Source organism: Hemicordylus capensis, chromosome 6 (assembly GCF_027244095.1).
Source record: "Hemicordylus capensis ecotype Gifberg chromosome 6, rHemCap1.1.pri, whole genome shotgun sequence".
NCBI classification, from domain to species: Eukaryota; Metazoa; Chordata; class Lepidosauria; order Squamata; family Cordylidae; genus Hemicordylus; species Hemicordylus capensis.
Genome location: NC_069662.1, coordinates 99,692,044 through 99,710,145, shown reverse-complemented (window position 1 = coordinate 99,710,145; position 18,102 = coordinate 99,692,044). Strand labels below are relative to the sequence as shown.

Below are 18,102 nucleotides of genomic sequence, written 5' to 3'. Positions count from 1 at the left end.
TGATTCACACGATTGCCCCGGATGGGCGGCGAGGGCATGGGGGGGAGGCTGCTTTCATCTTATCTTCCCCCCAAGACAACCAAGCAGATCCTCTTCAGCACACCTCCTGTGCGCCCACACGGGCGGCCCTCCTCCATGCAGCTCTATGAAGCACAGAACAGTTTGGAAGAATCCGGGGCTGGAACTTGTTGTTCTGGCTTCTGGGTATCCCTCAGTGCAACGTGTGGCACACACATTGCATTGGGGATTCCCCACTCAGATGGGTGCTCTATGTGTCAGTCTCTGTGACTCCTTGGTCTGCACACAAGAGCACCCTTCACCTTGGCTAAAAGACCTTGGCTTAAAGCGAGGTTTGTTAAGGGGGTTAGATAGGTGGGAAGTGGAGGGATCCATGAGCATCCCGCCGCTCCTCATGTCCAGCTGTGGAGGAACGAGGCCTAGACCTCTTGGGTTTCTGTAAATAAGCTCCTGTATTGTATAGTGTATTAATATTCCCAAACCTCTTCTTTTTGTAAATAGCCCTTGTAAATTGTATTATATTATGAATTAAATTAATATCCCTAAAATCTTCTTTTTGTAATGGGTTGATATGTGTACTTGCCTTGCAAAGAGTTCTGGCAGGGTCATCCCTCTCCAGTTGCAGTGTTCCCAATCGCGTATTTGAGTATCCGCAACTGAGAAATTGTGACTGCCCTTGCTAACCTCGACATGAGTATCTGCGGTATGGCAAAAAAATTTTTAATGGTTTGGGGGGGGTGGAATTTCCGGGGTTGGGGTCATTTTCAGGGGTTTGGGGTGATTTCTGGGGGTCATTTCCGGGGGTCAGGGGGACTTTCAGTCATTTCACAACCGCAGTTCCCCAAACCACCTGTTTGCCATTGATTTCAATGGCTCATCTACTGCGAATTCACAAACCGTGAGGTTTTCCAGGAATGGAACCCTTGTGGTTGGCGAGGGATGACTCTAGTTTCACGTTTAGGTTAGAAGTCTGACAGTTGATTTTTGGAGGGGAAAAAGAGATTTTGAAAAATGGAGGGAATTTTGTTTGTGCTGTGGATGGGTTTAAAAACTGTTGAGCCAGAAAAGTGTATATATTGATAGAGTTTTTGAGAGAGTTGAGGCAGTGAATCCAGAGTAGTCAAGAGAAGGCAGTCAGAAGTCAGCAGTCAAGGTGGAGAAGCAAGAGAGGAAGAATCCTGGAGAAAGTCAGTAGGCAGAGAGAGAAAAAGAATTTCTCTGAAGACGCAGTCAGTGAACCAGAGCTGAGGAATTGTCAGCACAGGCTGAGAGATTCAGTGCTGTGTCTGCAAACAGAGTTGAAATTGAATTTACAAAGGCTATTTACAATTTACAAGGGCTATTTACAAAAAGAAGAGCCAGGCTGGAGTGAGCCCCAGACCTGTGCTGTCAGGACAGGAGACTGACCAGCAAGCCAGATGCTGAGAGAGGAGAGAAAGTACAGAAGACTGTGTGGGGACCAGTGTAGAGCAAGGTGGTGGGTGCATTTTTCCCGAGTCGTATTTCCCCTGATATGCTCTGTTAGTGTTTTGAGTTTGCATTTTTTGCTGTAAAAGTAATGTTTTAATTGAACTGATTTTTTAAAAGTAAGCTTTCTTGTTATATAAAGATCAGAAGCTTGTTGATTTGTCTCCACCCCATGCCTGCCTTTCCATTTTACCGAGGGTTTTTTAGGGGGGTGGGTTGTAATTCTTGATAAAGGTCAGGACCCAGCCATACAAAAAGTCCACTTGGTGGCAGCGGAAAAGGGTTAGGAGGAAGAGGCATCTGTGCCTCCACACCAGCCTAACCCTTCTCCAAGTTCCCTCACATGAAGGTCCCTTCCTTTGCAAAAGAAGCTTCAATGCTTCTGCTCCCAGGTTGCAGACTGCTTACTACAGCTCTAATTTTGTGTATAAATCAAAGCATTTGTAACAGCAGCTTTTGGGTACAAAAAGAAAAATATTTATGTCAGTGTATGTATGTGATATGCTCAGTAGTTTGATCTTGCACTAACAAGATCCATTTCTAAAGGAAAATATGAATCAAATTTAATCTTTAGATTAATGCAGGTTAGAATTTACATTTTAAAAATTCTCCACAGGAGTAGTCTTGACATTGTCTAGGGTATGCATTTATGTGGAAAACCACAATGTGTGAACCGGCAAATTGCAGATAGAACCAGCAGCAAGTCCTGTGACAGGAAATGCCACCATTCATAAGAAATGCTATTGGCCATATTCATTTTCAACTCATTTGCATAGGCTTGGATCCAAAGAGATATGTACGCTCATACAAAGCATTTGCAATAGCTCGGTGGAAGTTTTGACAGCTGACTCCCGTGCAATATCACAAATTGATTTTAAAACTCACCCCTGTGTCAAAAAAGCAGTTTGCCATGTTTGGGGGAAGGGAGACTGCTGTTAAAGAAAAGCAAGTCCAAAAGCCCCTTTGAGTTTGTGGAACTAGTTTCACAGGTCTTTAGATCTTGGTCATAATATAGTTGTCCATGTGAGTGTGTACTGAGTGATGGCTGGAACAGAAAATAATGCTCAAGCCAGTCTTTATTGCTGACATCTTGCAGAATACAACATCAGATAGTACACTGTGTTCCAGTTTTTGTCCCTTATATTGTCTCTGTCATGAATAATCATTACAAATTCCACTTATGCCAACATTTGTACTGTTCTGTCATATTTTTTTTCCATTCTGACTCATGAGTTTATGAAAATGTAGTTTGGGCAGGTTCCTCCTTTTCAAGTACAAATAATACAAAACAACAACCAAAAAACACCAGTTTTTCTTGAAGTACTCACTTGGCTTGTCACCAAGTGGTTGGTGGAGGGCGGGAGGAGTGTGGTAGAGAATCGATCCTAGGGAAGTCAAAACTTTGCAGAAATGCATGGTTGCCACTTTGATAGTTCCTGTTAACTGGACAGATAGCATATTTCAAAGTAGTGGTGCTCTTATATTTATTGGGGAGAGAGCAACTGTCCCTGTTCCTCCCAGCATAGCTTTTCCCCAGTGGATGCTACTGGTGTCTCTGTTGAGACGGTGAGCCCAGTTGGGAAAGGGAACCATATTTTCACTGTATTTCATTTTATGCAACAGCCTCTGTTAACATCACAACTCTGAATCAGAGACCAGCACTAGCCCCATTCCTGGATCATGACACTAGGCCAGAGTCTGAGGAGCCAGGACTAGCACTAGCCCCAGCCTCAGATCATGACACCAGACCAAAACCCGAGACAGCCACAGGGCTGGAGTCCCCTGAAGAAGTTACAGTATTTCACAGCCTGAGCTCCCTGGGGTAGCACCCACAGAACCTGAGTCCATTACAGAGCTGAGCTCTCCCACACCATCGTCTCCCCACCCCCACTCCAATATTTGGATGCCAAGCTCAGCAGGAGCATCTATGGAGAAGATAGAATGGAGGAGGAGTGCCAGGTTGCCGGAGACTGCCTTTTCAGAATGTTCACTCCCCAGGCAGGGAGGTCCAGAATGGGTAGGCTGGCTCAGAAGCACTTAGGGATGGGGAAGGCAATCTTGGCTCTCCAGCTGTTGTTGGAGAACTACAATGCCCATCTTCTCCAGCTGTAATTATAGCTGGAGAGGATGGGAGCTGTAGTTCAACAACAGTCGGAGAGCCGAAGTTGCCTATCTCTGACTTAGGGGTTCATTTCTGCTTCTGTTTGGTGTTGAGTCAACTTGTTCCCTGGCACCTCTCCAAGGTCCTGCAGGACTGGCCCTGCCTCACTTTTGCCTCACCTTGCAGGCAACCAGAGCAGGACACTATGTAAACTGAGAATGTCTTTAGAAAATAAATATATAAATATAAATACTATTATATTAATCATAATAGTCACAACAGGGTATGAGTCAACACTCTAGTCCCCCCTCAGGCCTAATCAAGGCAACCCATGTTCCCCTTTGGGAGATCTGTCAACTGTTTTGAGAATGATGGAAATTTCTAGTCTTGATTCTGAAAGTTCAAATGAAGCTCCTCTTGAATTCAAAGAGATTGGATGAAAGTCATTTGTTCTATTTAACTTCCATGAATTTCTCTAAGTGGCAGTGTATTTCCAGGATCAAATTAACAGCATGCCGCACCTTTGCCCTTTTTGTTCCATCAGCAGTGCTCTTAAATCCTTTGCTGCTGCTTCAGTGGCCGGTTGGCACCTCAGTCTTAAATTCAGTGAATCTTCAAGTGCAGTATAAAATATTTACTACAGTGTGGTAAAGTCTGTGGGTACCCATGGGATCTCGAGGAAATGTGAAAATATGTTTTTACATGTATTACAATGAAACATAGAGACTTGTACTGGACCATCAGTAGCACTTATGTGGAAAGGGAAGATTCCCTAATCCAGGGGATCGTATTGCTCTACTACAGTTTGAAGGAATAACAGTGCTTTAGATAGTATGCCTGTTGTGCTTCCCTTTAACTTACAATCAGAATTGTATCCTGCCTAATTTACTGCTTTTGTCTTTATAGTTATTGGTGACTTTCCACTTTCACTCGAGCACAGTTTTTTTCCACCTTGTAAACTCATTAGTGGGCCATATTTAAATGTTAAGCTGGTCTAAGGACTGTAATAATTTTACTACGTATTAGTGGGCCAGAGGGGGCAAATCCTCCCATCTCATATTTATTCATTGATCTGTTTATGACACTTCATAGCCCAACCTTGGCTTCCAAAGGATCCTCAAGGAGACTTAACAACTATTTTAAAACACAGTATGGAATCATTTCAAATGGTTAGAAGCATGTACAAAACAGCAGCATCAAAAACCCAAACCAGTACATTCAAGAGTTAGAGTGGGCTTGGCTCCCTGTTGGTTTGATCTCCCTATCCCCAATTTTTGAACCTAAGCCACAAAACAAATGACCGCAGGACAGGCAACTCTGCAAAGGTTCTTTAACTGCAAGTGGCTGTTAATCACTTGATTGGATTAGTTAAGAGGATGCTTCAAACAGGTTAAGAGAGCCGTTTGTTAATTCCCTTGCTCAGAGCTAGATCTTGTGTGTACAAACAGGAGATAACTGTATCTGATAGAATAGCATAGTGATACCATAGAGTAAACATCAGGAACTAGAGTAGCATCCTGGATAGGAGCATGAGTGACAAGGAGCCCATTCTCATGATTGAAGAATGGGCTCGGACGGGACGAGGAGAGAAAGCCGCGAAAAGCTTACCACCCCGCAGATGATCCTGTCCATGTTGCTGGGCAGCCAGATCGGCCGCCCAGACAATTGCCAGCTTCTACTGGGAGCAGGGAGGTTTGGGGGCCAGGAGGCTCCTGGAGCTTGCATAATGTACCACTTGAGTGCGCAGTGCATTATGGGGAGCCTCCCAACACAGGTCAGGAGGCTACTTATGTGTAGATGCCGCGTGGAGTCACGTGGCACCGACATACAAGCATTTAGCCTGCTTTTTGGGCCCCCCCACCCCCAAAACCTGGGCTAAGCAGTGGGCTCCCTAAGTGGGCTTGCTGCCGCGCCACTGCCGGGAGCCATGTGGCTCCCGGCAGTACACATGTGCACCAGAAACTGGGCTGGGCTTCCTTAGCCTTGTTTTCGGTGCATGTGTGAATAGCTTCAGTATGTAAATTCCTGATTCCAATGTGAGTTCAGCCGTGGAATTGCCAGATGGTGTGGGGCAAACCACCATCTCTCAGCCATCATATCCATAGTATGGCTATAACAGTTGTAATTTATGTTTGTAGTGTGTGTGTGTGTGTGTGTGTGTGTGTGTGTGTGTGTGTGTGTGTATATTTAAATTGTGTGTCGTATGACTGCTTCTGATGATTATTGTAAACTGCCTTGTGAGGCCTTTGAGCAGCAGCAAAACCACCTAATAGTGCAGCAGGGAAGTAACTTGCCTAAGGAGCAAGAGGATGCTGGTTCAAATCCCCGCTGGTATGTTTCCCAGACTATGGGAAACACCTATATCAGGCAGCAGCGATATAGGAAGACGCTGAAAGGCATCATCTCATACTGCACAGGAGATGGCAATGGGAAAGCCCTCCTGTATTCTACCAAAGAAAACCACATGGCTCTGTGGTCGCCAGGAGTCAACATCAACTCGGCAGCACAACTTTACCTTTACGTTAGTAATAGCAACAAGTGGAATCTGTGGCAAAAAGGTTGCATCTCATCGAATCATAGAGTTAAAGAGTTGGAAGGGACTGTGGGGGTCCTCTAGGCCTATCCCCTGGGGCTCAGAACAGCTTCTCTGATGGATAGCTATCCAGTCTCTGTTTGAAAACCCTACAGAAGGAGAACCTACCACTGCCTGATGGAGACCATTCCACTGTCAAACAGTTGGAAAGTCTTTCAGATGTCTGGTGGAAATCTGCCTCCTTGTAATTTCAACTTATTAGTTCTAGTCCTGCCTTCATGAACAACAGTCTCCTCAACTCTTCTGTCTGCCTCAGGATACCATCAGCTGTTAAAGGCTCTAGGCAGCCAAAAACATTTCCCTCCCCCCCATGCTCTTTTTCCAAGAGACACCTTCAACATTCTGGGGTTCTGAGGAGGGGTCAGAGGTCACTGAGCATGGGCAGTCCTTTTCAGACTTTATTTCATCTTACTTTTAAAATGTAATCACTTCTGCATACCTAGGTAGTCCCCCCACCCCGCATGTATATAGACTTATTTATGGTGCTGTTTTGCTTCTAGTCTGATAGGCACTCAGCCACCTTATTTGGCTATGAAGATATGTGTAGATTATACTAACCTACTGTATAGGGTTTTGGTAAGGATTAAAGGTAAAGTGTGCCGTCGAGTCGGTTTCGACTCCGGGCGACCACAGAGCCCTGTGGTTGTCTTTGATAGAATACAGGAGAGGTTTACCATTGCCTCCTCCCACGCACAATGGGATGATGCCTTTCAGCATCTTCTTATATTGCTGCTGCCTGATATACTGAAGGTGTTTGGTAAGAATTACTCATGTGATATTTCTGAAGAGCTTTAAGCATTTAGGGGAAATGCTGTATGAACATTATAAGAAATGTAGAAGTGCTTAAGTGCAAACAGAATGATGAGCAGAGAAGTGCAAGAGTGTAATATCCTTTGCAGATAGCCTCTCCCCCCACATAGCATTTTCCTCAATGCTTCCACCAGAAAAATAGAGGCGGTGGGAGGGAATGTGGTCCCTGATGGTATAACAGAGTATAGATTATTTGCTCATCTCCCCTAACTTGACGAGTGAGATTGTATATTTTGAGATTATACCCAGGCCTGAGAGTGATAATTTCCCACTTTGCTTTGTGAGTTCTTGAATGGGCCGCTTAAATGGGGGAGGTGATATCATCCTGACAGAGTGGTTGAGGCTGGACCCTCTAGGGTCAAATGCCGTGCCCAAGTGAGTGGTGCTGTTACTAAATAGTTTAAGTCAAGAAGCAGCCATCTGATGTGCACTGCTATTCTGGGTGAGCACTCAGAGATAAATCCTTCTGGCTGTAGTATAAAGGGCCATTATGATATGCTCATTCAGAAGATGCAGGTGTTTGTAACATAACCTGCTAATAAGACCATATGATTAGGGGTGTGCACGGAACCGCCAACTGCGGTCCGGCACTGGGATGGAGGGGTACCTTTAAGAGCGGCAGGAGGGTTTACTTACCCCTCCCGCCGCTTTCCCACTCTGGTGCCCGTAATCCTTAGAGTAATTGTGGTGGCCAATTACGCACGTGCGCAAAGGACTCCTGGGAGTTTTTTCAAGCAACGTTGGGGAAGGGGCAGCAGGGAGGTGTCCTGCCGCCCCAATTACTCTAAGGATTATGGGCACCAGAGAGGGAAAGCGGCGGGAGGGGTAAGTAAACCCTCCCGTTGCTCTTAAAGGTACCCCCCCCATCTGAACTGGACCACCCAGGTCCGGACCGGTCCGGAGGCTTTTTTAATGGCCTCCGGACCGGTCCGGGCCCCTCCCTACATATGATCTAGTGATTGTGGCTCTAAAAAATGGTATGACAAATTTGGTATAACAACTCTGGTCTGACTCTTTATCATCCCATCTCATACAGTTTACAAAAATACATTTTTGATTGTTTTCTTGTTCCAGCTAAGAACATCCCTTGGTAAGGGAAGGGCGTTTATACGTTACTCCTTAATGCACCAAAGACTTGCAGACACTTTGCAACAGTGTTTTATGAATACCAAAGTAACAAGGTAAATATTATTACATTTAGCATTTATGTGATGTGATGTTATATTCCTGTGTGCTTGGAAAACATAAGAGTGACACTGTCTGATTTCAAATGTCATGTGAAACTGTGGTTTGTTTTAAAGTTTGAATCTAAGCCTGCACACAAACTGTGGTTGTTTGGGGCCTACAAAGCAGAATCTGAAACCATAGCAAAGCTTGTTTGCAAACCACTGTTTGTGCTAACTATGATTTGCTGCTATGTCTGAATTTACAGACCATAGTTAGGACCATTGCTGTGACTCAAAAGGCTGCTGCACTGTAGAGACAGAAATGAATCTTTGAAGCTGAGCCTTGGATAGGTGGAAAAGCAGACAAGTGGTTCAAAACCATGGTTTGCCTGTTGTAAGTCTTGAAGTTCAAGCCATGGTGTGTGCCCTTAACTATGATTGCCACAAACCATGGTTTTTCATTACATCTGCTGCGGAACTGCACCCAGCAGCCTGAGCGCAGTGGCGGGACACACATGGCCTCCACGAATGCACAGCAGCCATGTGCATGGTCAGCATGGTGTTGCTGACCACCCACATGGCTGCCGTGCATGCGCAGTGGCCATGTGCATCCCGCTGCCATTTAGCACTGCAGCCGCACATGGACTTCTGAGCAGTGCAGCGGCACACCAGGAAATGCGGTGGGGCAGTGGAGGAGCAGGTAAGGACTTGCTTTACTCATGCTTAAAGGTACCACTCCTGGCCCCGCCGAAATGATTTACAAAATTAATTTGCCAAATTAATTTCTGAAATTAATTTGGGACCCCAAATTAGTGCATATCCCTAATTTGGGGTCCCTTTTTAACTAAATCAGGATTTAAAATGTATTACTCTAACTGATGGGCAAAGCCCACCATTAGGGATTCCACCCCTAATACATTTACTAGTCTGTCCCCCACATAAGTAGGGACACCATTTCAAATTTCAGTATGAGGGTATGTGATTCACAGTAAGAGTCAAAGGCCTGCTATTTCCTGTATGCAAAAGTAAATTGCCAAAAGGAGTGTACTTTAAGAGCATTTGTTGCAATTGCATTTTTATAATAACCATAGATGGAAGTGCTCCTTAGGGGCTGTAGCTCAGTAGTAGAAGGCATGCTTTGCATGTAGCAGTTCCCAAGTTCAATCCCTTCCATCTCTCAGTGGAGCTGGGAAAGACCCCTGTCTGTCAGTAGGAGTGAACTATATGTTGTAAGAAACATGGAGCTGCCACCAGAAATGGCAGCTCTGTGTCAAGTTCCCACTGCCCCTTCTATAGTACTTAGTGTTGCTTTGCATAGTATTGCCATTAGCATGGTGAGTTTCCCTACCCTCACTCCACATTGTTGACTAGTGGTGGAGGAAAAATGTTCAGTATTGTAAAGTAAATGGTTATAAAGGAATAAAGAGTGGTTGATGCGCACATCTTCTCTCTAGGTTGTGGTGTTGTGGGGATACTTTCCAAGGAATTTCACCAATACCACAAATATTTCTATTGTAGCAGCAAGGCAGCACAAGTGTCACATGCGACAGCTGTTCTTGGTGATGTTCTCTCTCCTTCCTCCTGCACCATCCTGTGCACTCCATTTTTAAATTTCCACTTTAAACAAACTTATAGCCTCTGTATGCTACCTTTCCGGTTTCGCACACAGTAGGAAAGGTTGTGATAGCAGTCTAGCAAATGTAGTTAAGACCAAGTCCAATTCTATTCTTTTCCATTAGATTTACTTGCAACTAGATTGTGTGCTATAGATTTGTGCAAGGATTCTCTTTGTAGTAAATTACTTCATTTGCCACAGATGGCTGCCAGCAAGGCTGTTAGAGACAGCCAGTTTGGTTATGGTAGAAAGATTGCAGTTCCAGAGCCACCTTGCATTTCTGGAATATATGAAAGCCACAATGTAATTAATAGTCATTTTGTTATCTCGCATCTAATTGAGAATTATGCTTTTTGCTCACTAATCACAATTTTTATTTATTTAGTGACTGGTACTATGCAAGAAGTCCCTTCCTGAACCCAAAAATGAGCTCTGATATTGTCGGTCACCTCTATGAACTAACTGAGGTTCAGTTTGATCTGGCATCTCGAGGCTACGACTTAGACTCAGCATGGCCCACATTTGCCAGGTAAACAAACCAGTTGAGTTTGAAGTGCTCCTTTCCTAAGGGTGGTGTAAGAAATTATGGGATTCTCTCTGGTAAAACTATTTATTGGACAGGACAACACTCATTTAATTTGATGAATGCAGTCCTGCAGGGCTCTTTATAGAAAAACCACTGGTCTCTTTCTCTGGATAAATTCAGTGGTTTAACCCAATACAATCAATCTCTCTCTCTATCTATCTCTATCTCTCTCCTTGTCATCATATACATATTTTTGTGTGAATGACTGTACATGTGTTCATTTTACAAGTGAACCTGGGTACAGGCCCTCTGAAATGCAGGAAACAGATAGGAAGTATACTGCTATATGCGTATTTCACATAATGTTTAATAACAGAATGAACATAGAGATCTGTATGCACATACATTATACACAGATTGTTCGTGCATTGAACATAACATGTGAAGAGGGCTTCAGTCATCCCTCAATTAAAGTGGGAAGTCAGCCATGCTGACTGTATCTTATTCCTAAAAGAGAACTAACTGGATAGTTGCTGAAAAGAGACACTTGAATATAGTTGCTTGTTTCCCCCCTGATTTTTTTGTTTTTCTTTTCTGTTTTCAGGAGAACGTTATCTTCACTTGGCTCTCAGTCCTACCTGTGGAAGCCTCCAAGTCGCAGCTCAAGTATGAGTAGTCTGGTGAGCAGCTACTTGCAGGTATGGACAAATGTGTGCATGAGCAACACTTCCTTACCAGCACAGCAGTAATCTAGTTGCTACCTTGACATGCTCTCTTACGTATAGCATCATTGTTTTGCTCCATCGCCATTAGGCAGTAAAAAGGGGGAAAGTAGGGATGAGCATGAAACAGATTTTGCTCGAAACAAAATGCAAAATGGCTGAAACTTTCCATCAAAACAGCAGCCAAGCTGGCTGTTTCGATGCAACAAACTCAAAATGCTTTGAGTGTTTCGGCCATAGGGAACAATGGGGAAATTTGAAACACCTCATTGTTCCCCATAGGTGTTCCTAGGGACACCAAAGTGGGTTATGTGGTAGGGCATGATGAGGGCTACCTACCACCCAGCCCACAAAAGGATTGGGCAAGCAGGTGATTTTTAACAAATGTTTAACCTTTCCCCCAAACCCCCATAGGATCCAAGCTGCACTCACACATTTCAAACACAGTCCAAAAATGGCCAAAAAAGATTCATTGACCCAGAATCCAAGGCCAGCCACAGTGCCTGCACTGCAGTAACATCATTGGCAGAAGTTGCTCTCTCTCACACAATTATGACTTCTTACTTCCTAGTATTACAACAGCTTCCACAGCAGCACCCTTAGCAGCAAGTATAGCCATAAGCTCAACTAGAGCAGCTTCAGCCATGTTTTGACTGAGTACACCTTGCAATGCAGATTGCAGAGCCAACCAGAGCAGTGAGAGAAGCACAAGTTAGTCTCAAAGCCAGACATGGAGCTCATTACAGCATTCACCAAGAAATATTACACACACACACAGCTGCCACTGTCCATTTCTCACCACAACACTATCTCACAAACAAACCAAACCGCAACTCAAAGTTCTGCCTTTGTCAATCTGAGATCCAGCAAAACCAGATAGTTATAGCAGCAGTAGCACAGCATATTACATTCAGTGCTGGGAAAACCACAAAATCAAACCTTCCTTCCTTCCATCCTGCCTGCCACAGGGAGACAGGAGGACAGAGCAGTCATGGTCTGGGCAGCTCAGCTGTCTGAAGACTCTGAACAGGATGGAAGGAGCAGGAAAAAAATTGAGCAGCACTCTAAGATATTGCCCCTGGGAAAAGGGGCTGCTCTAGGAAGAGCATCTGCATGCTTGTGCACATGCAGAAGTTTCTAGGTGCCCTCCCTGGCATCTCCAGATCTAAGGCTCTGGGACAGATCCCTCCTATAACCTGGAAGAAGTCTGACTCTGTGTACTGTAGACAATACTGATGGACCAATTATCTGGCAAGAAACAAAGCTTCTACACTCTTACCATGAGAAGAACTCTTCTTTCTTCTCTTCTTCTCCAGCATATGTATATCCTGCAACACTTCTGCCTGCCTGCCTGCCTGCCTGTGTCTGGAAAACACAATGGCCTCAGATTGGTGCTGGGCCCCAGCTGACAGCCTGAAACATGGATCAGGGCACTAGTCCACCTCATCATGGGCCATGGCAGTGGTGTGCATACATGTCTGCATGTGTCAGCAGCACGAACAGGCAGACTGTGACACATCTGGTTGGGTGGTTTGCCAAGGTGGGGCAAGCTGCCAGTGGTGTTGCTGTGGGTTGGGGTAACCATGAGTCACTCACCCTCTGGATAGCCCAGCAGGGGGAGGTTGGTCTTCAGGAAGACCAGCTGCTCCACCAAGTCAGCCTCCAAGTGTGAGTGATGGAGTGCCACCACGTCTCTGGCCATGGAGAAAACCTTCTTGGCAAGGTTTCTGGTAATAAAGGGTTAATGCTCTTGAGAATGGCACTGAAGAGCCTCCAATACACATTTACAGGTTAGTGCTGAGGGACAGGGAATACAGTTGCAGGCACTAAGAAATGGGAGCAAGAGGGAGCGGGGAGAAGTCTATAGCTACCTGCCTAGCTGTTTTGCCTTTGGTTGGAGCAATGAGATGAGAGATTCACCTGGCAAGGGAAATCTCCAGGCAGCTAAGTTCTCAGCTTGTAAGGAATGGAGCCACCCAAATATAGCGATTTAAAACAGTGATTCTCCACTCAGAGATTCTTGGCTTGAGAATCTCTAGGGCCAGTGTTCTCAGATGTTGGGAATCTCTAACAGTGTTCCTAGATGTTGGAAATCCCTAGCAGGGATCCCCAGATGTTGACTACAACTCCCAGCATCCCCAGATGCAATGGTCTTTGGCTGGGGATTCTGGGAGTTGTAGTCAACAACATCTGGGAATCCCTGTTAGAGGGAACACTGTCTAGGACTCATCCATAAAATGCGCTCTCTCCCTAGGGTTTCAGTGGGGTGAATGGTCAGGTTTGCGAGAGGTGAGCAACCTCAATCCTTGGGATCAGCAAGGCACATCCAAATGGGTATTAACAGGCAAGGCTAAGAAACACTGAAGGCTGGATGAATGTTGAACTGGAGTACCACAAATGCTGAAGCTAAGAGGGGATTTTGTGTCCTTTTGAGTGGCTAAGCGGAGCACTTTCCACCTTCTAGAATTCTGACATCAGAGTTGATGAGCGTGTTGTTTTTGTGTGTGTTGGGAGCAGGGAGGAAAGTCTGGATGGGGAATGGAGACAGTGATTTTCAGCATGACTCACTTGATTGAATCTAAAAGTCATATATAGGAGGGAGGATGTTCTTGGTTCCTTGGCTTATCTGAGCGTCCACTCCTTAGGAGGGAGAAACTGCATTCCAGTTTCAGTGCTCCAAAGCTTTGTCTATTCAGTGCTCCAAAGCTTTGTATTTTCATCTGTCTATCCATCCATCCATCCATCTATTTATATATAATTCTCCTAAACGTACCCGTCGCTAATCCCATGCGTGGCAGCTCTTGCGAGAGTTCGCGAGCAGCTACCCAGATAGTGATGGGGAAGGAAACAGTAATGGCGGCAGGAGGAGGTGGTGGGCCGAGGCAGCTGGTGGGAGGGTGGGTGGCCAGCCAACTGGCTGGCCAAAATTAAGCGCCAGCAGCAGGCAGGCAGCGGGGAGAGAAAACTAGAGGCGCAGATGCTTTGCGCCTGGCCCAGCTAGTATATATATATATTTCTCTAAGGCATACCCGTCGCTAATCCCATGTGTGGCAGCTCTCGCAAGAATTCATGAGCGAGCTGCCGGCAGGGGTAGAGGAAAGCGCTGGCGGAGGTGAGGCAGGAAACAAAATGGCGATGGGGGCGACAGCTGATGGGGAAAGAAAATGGCGGGGGCAGGCGGCAGGAAGAGAACTAGAAGTGCAGATGCTCTGCACCTGGCCCAGCTAGATCCTATGTAAAACGCTTTGAGAACTTTGGTTGAAAAGCGGTATATAAATAGTAGTAGTATTATTCTGGCACTCTCTGTGCATTCTTCAGGGCAATAACTATCAGAGCGGTATCTCTTAGTCCTTTTTGAATCATGCTACTGATGCAGCGGGGAAGTAACTTGCCAAGGGAGCAAGAGGTTGCTGGTTTGAATCCCTGCTGGTATGTTTCCCAGACTATGGGAAACACCTATATCGGGCAGCAGTGATATAGGAAGATGCTGAAAGGCATCATCTTATACTGTGCAGGCGATGGCAATGGTAAACCCCTCCTGTATTCTTCCAAAGAAAACCACAGAGCTCTGTGGTCGCCAGGAGTCGACACCGATTCGATGGCACAACTTTACCTCTACTGACCTGCGGACACTCAAGAGAAACCTGGCCAGAATGACTCTTTTCCTTTCCTTGAATCAACAGAATGCACTCAGGCAGAGGCTTCCTCCTTACTAGAAACAGTGATATAATCATTGCAGACAGCCACGATTTAGACTAGGGGTGCACTGAGGTGCAGTGGAATAGGTGGACATGGCAACAATTGTGCAGTTAGCTGGAACTCACTGTCTCTTTCCCCCTTTTGCTGGATATCAATGTAGCCTTTTGTAAACAAGAGGCTCTTTGGACTGAATGTCTCATTTACCTAACTTGTGGAAATTCCCTCAGGCTCTGTAAATAAGGTGGAGTTGGGGGAAGTATTGTAATTGCCTAAGATGATTGAAACCTACGTATAGCTGCTTTAAAAACTGAAGCTAATCTTACTCATATCCATTTTTCTCCATTTCTTAGGCCCAAGACATTCCTTCCAGCCCTGATGGGAATAGCTTTATAAACTCTGAGCCCCTTGAGAGTCTTGACGAATTGCATGTGGATCTTGACCAGGCACAGCTGAAGCAAAAGGAACTGCAGGATCGAATCCAGCATCTGGAAAAGGAAAACCATGAACTTCAGGAAGCCTTCAGCCTTGAGAAACAGCAAGCACAAGTGGAAAGAGAAAAGAGCAGCAATATTGGTGAGGAGAATGTCAGGTTAATGAAAATGCTAGGAGAGCTTGAAAAACAATGGGAGATCTCCCACTGCACTCAGGACACTGTTCAGGATCTACAGAAATGTTTGCAGACATTAGAACTGAATGCTGTTGAGAAGCAAAAAGTATACTCTGCAAAGCTCGAGGAACTGGAGTCCAGTAAAAAGGACGCTGAATCAAAGCTACTTCTCTTGAACCAAGAGCTGGAAACCACCAGGACTTCCGTAGATATGAAGGATCTTTGCATCAGTGAGCTTACTGCCAGACTAAAGTCAGCAGAGCAGAAGAATGAAGAACTTGTTGTCAAGGTTGGTGCTCTCATGAATGAGAAAGGGCAAAAAGCCTCCATTCAGTATGATTCTGCCCTGAAGATTGAGGAGCTATTGCAGAAGCTTCACGAGGCAGAACAAGACAAGACTGACATTCAGCAGCTCAATAATAGGCACATTTCTCAGCTTAGACTTGTGGAGGAGCAACTCCGTCTGAAAGAGGAGACACAGAAAGAGTTTGAATCCAGGCTGAGGAACCTTGCTGATGACTCCAAGGAAGAGTCTGGAAAACTGAGAGTGAATCTGGAAATAATGTCAACTGAGAAGACAGCCCTTCAAAAGGAGCTAACAGCAAAAGGCAAGGAAATGGCTGATCTTCAAATCCAGCTGAAAACTTCACTGGATTCCATAAAATCTCTGGAAATAAAACTTGAGGAGGAAAGGAAAGAGAGGGAGAGACTTGAGGAAGAGTTCAGCTATGGGAAAACAACAAAGGAACAAGAAGTACAAAACCTGAGGGAGCAACTTGAGCTGCTGGAAAATAATTTGTCAAAACTAAGTCAAAATATCAAGAGCTTAAAAGAGCAAAAGAAGAAACTTATTTCGGACAAAGAGCATCTCAGCAAAACAATAGAAAGCATGAAGGAGGAGGCCACACAGCAAAGCTCCTTGCTGAGAAATGAGCGTAAAGAAAACGAGAAGCTGACATGTCAGATTGAAAAGCTGCAGCAAACCAATCAGAAGTTAGAGGAGAAGCTGAGAGCATTATATGCATCTACGTTGTCCTTAGAAGCGGAAGTGGCCAAGCTGAGAGCCTCTGAGAAACAGCTCCAAAGTCAAATAGATGATGCAGTGGTGTCTGTGGATGAAAAAGAAAAGAAACTCCGGGGACAAAACAAACTGCTGGATGAAAACCTGCAGAATGCCACAAGGCAAAACCAAGTTCTGGAAGAAAAGCTGAATGCTCTGCAGTCGGATCACCAAGAACTCAAACAAAGAGAACAAGCTATCCAGGAGTCCTTAAATGTCTTGCAGACACAGCACCAAAATACCAAAGAGCATGGCCTTCAGATGGAAAAGACCTTGTCCTCCTCAAAACAGTGTGAAGAGTCTCTGAAGTTGCAGCTTGCAGAGAAAGATGAGGCATTGCAAGGCCTTGAGACCCAGTGTAAGCAGCTACAAGGACATGTTGAGAGGTACAGGAGAAAAGCAGAAGACCTTGAGGCAGAAAGGGCAAACGTTGAAAAAACTTGCCTTCATCAGACAAAAGTGATTGAATCCCTTACTTCTGAGAAAAGTGCTGTGGAGAAAGCCCAGCTGGAACAGGCAGTATGTCAGGAGAGAGAAGCAAGAGATTTGGCTTCAAGGCTGGCTCTTTCTGAGGAACAGCTGCATGTCAGCCAAGCAGAGGTATCTAGGCTTCAGGAGAAGATTATGGACCTTCAAGCCAGGCTTCAGCAGACAGCTGTAGAGAAGGAGAAGCTGCAAGGAAAACTGGATGTTGAAGAGACTGTTCTGAGTGAGCAAAAGGACTTGGCCCAGCATCTGAAAGAGCAAAGCGAAAGGCTCAACAGAAACCATGTGGAGGAACTTCTTCAGTGTAAAGAACGAGAAGAAATGCTGAAAGATGAGAGGGATAAAGAGGCCCATCAGAAAGCTGAGCTGGAGAAGAACTTCTTGTGCCTCACAGATGAATTGTCCAAGGTCAAGCAATACTTGGAAACGCTCAACATGGAAAATGTTGAAATCAAGGACCTTCTCCACAAAACGAACACTGATATGGCTGAATTTGGCATTCAGATCTGCACACTAACATCTGAAAAGGCAGAAGCAGAAGACAAGCTCTCTCAAATTATGGAGAAGCTCAGAACAACTGAAGAAACAGCAGCCAAAAAACAAGAGAAGCTGCAGCTTGATCTCTCAAGGCTCAGTCAGGAGAACCAGGGACTACAAGAGAAATTGGAGGAATCTAAAGTTTGTGCTGCAGTTGTGCCTAGTTTGCAAACTCAGCTGGAGCTGGCAGAGAGACAGGCCCAGAGCTTACAGGAGACCAGCAAAGAGGAACTATCTGCAGTAAAATTTCAACTGAGCACAGAAATTATAAACTATCAAACAAAATTTAAGGTAAATTAACATTGGATCCTTCCTTGATAGAATACTCGACTCAAAATTTTATGGTTAATCTTCCTGTGTTACATTATTTAGTTACAACCTTGTTTCACAACTAATTCATTTGTGTGTGTGCGTGCTTATTTAAGTAGATTGGATCTAGTTACTCAAGTCAGAGAATTTACAGGACTGCTTTTGAGCAAGCAAGTAAAGGCACATCCAGTAGCATTTCCTTTGTGCCTGGTTGGGCACTGTAAGATTTAATCTGCGGCACAGTTAAATTCAATAGTGAGGATGAGAAGTGTCTGTGGAAAAGCAAATACCTTTTGCCCTTCTTCACTCACTTTGGGAACTAGCCAGGCAGAGAGCTCATGCTGCTTCCACACCTGTCCCAGTTTGCTTTATGGGCCACCAGAGGG

General features: G+C 45.0%; 1 protein-coding gene across 8 annotated transcripts in view; it reads left to right on the top strand.

Moving 5' to 3' along the window:
• The window catches only part of FYCO1 (FYVE and coiled-coil domain autophagy adaptor 1), a 118,679-nt gene that overhangs the window by 26,274 nt on the left and 74,303 nt on the right, over positions 1–18,102 (top strand). For all 8 annotated transcript variants that reach the window (XM_053259589.1, XM_053259588.1, XM_053259592.1 and 5 more), the window contains 4 exons: positions 8,064–8,170; positions 10,156–10,299; positions 10,901–10,994; positions 15,068–17,698. In XM_053259589.1, the coding sequence (XP_053115564.1) occupies positions 8,064–8,170; positions 10,156–10,299; positions 10,901–10,994; positions 15,068–17,698 (2,976 nt within the window). The remainder of the gene's footprint in view (positions 1–8,063; positions 8,171–10,155; positions 10,300–10,900; positions 10,995–15,067; positions 17,699–18,102) is intronic.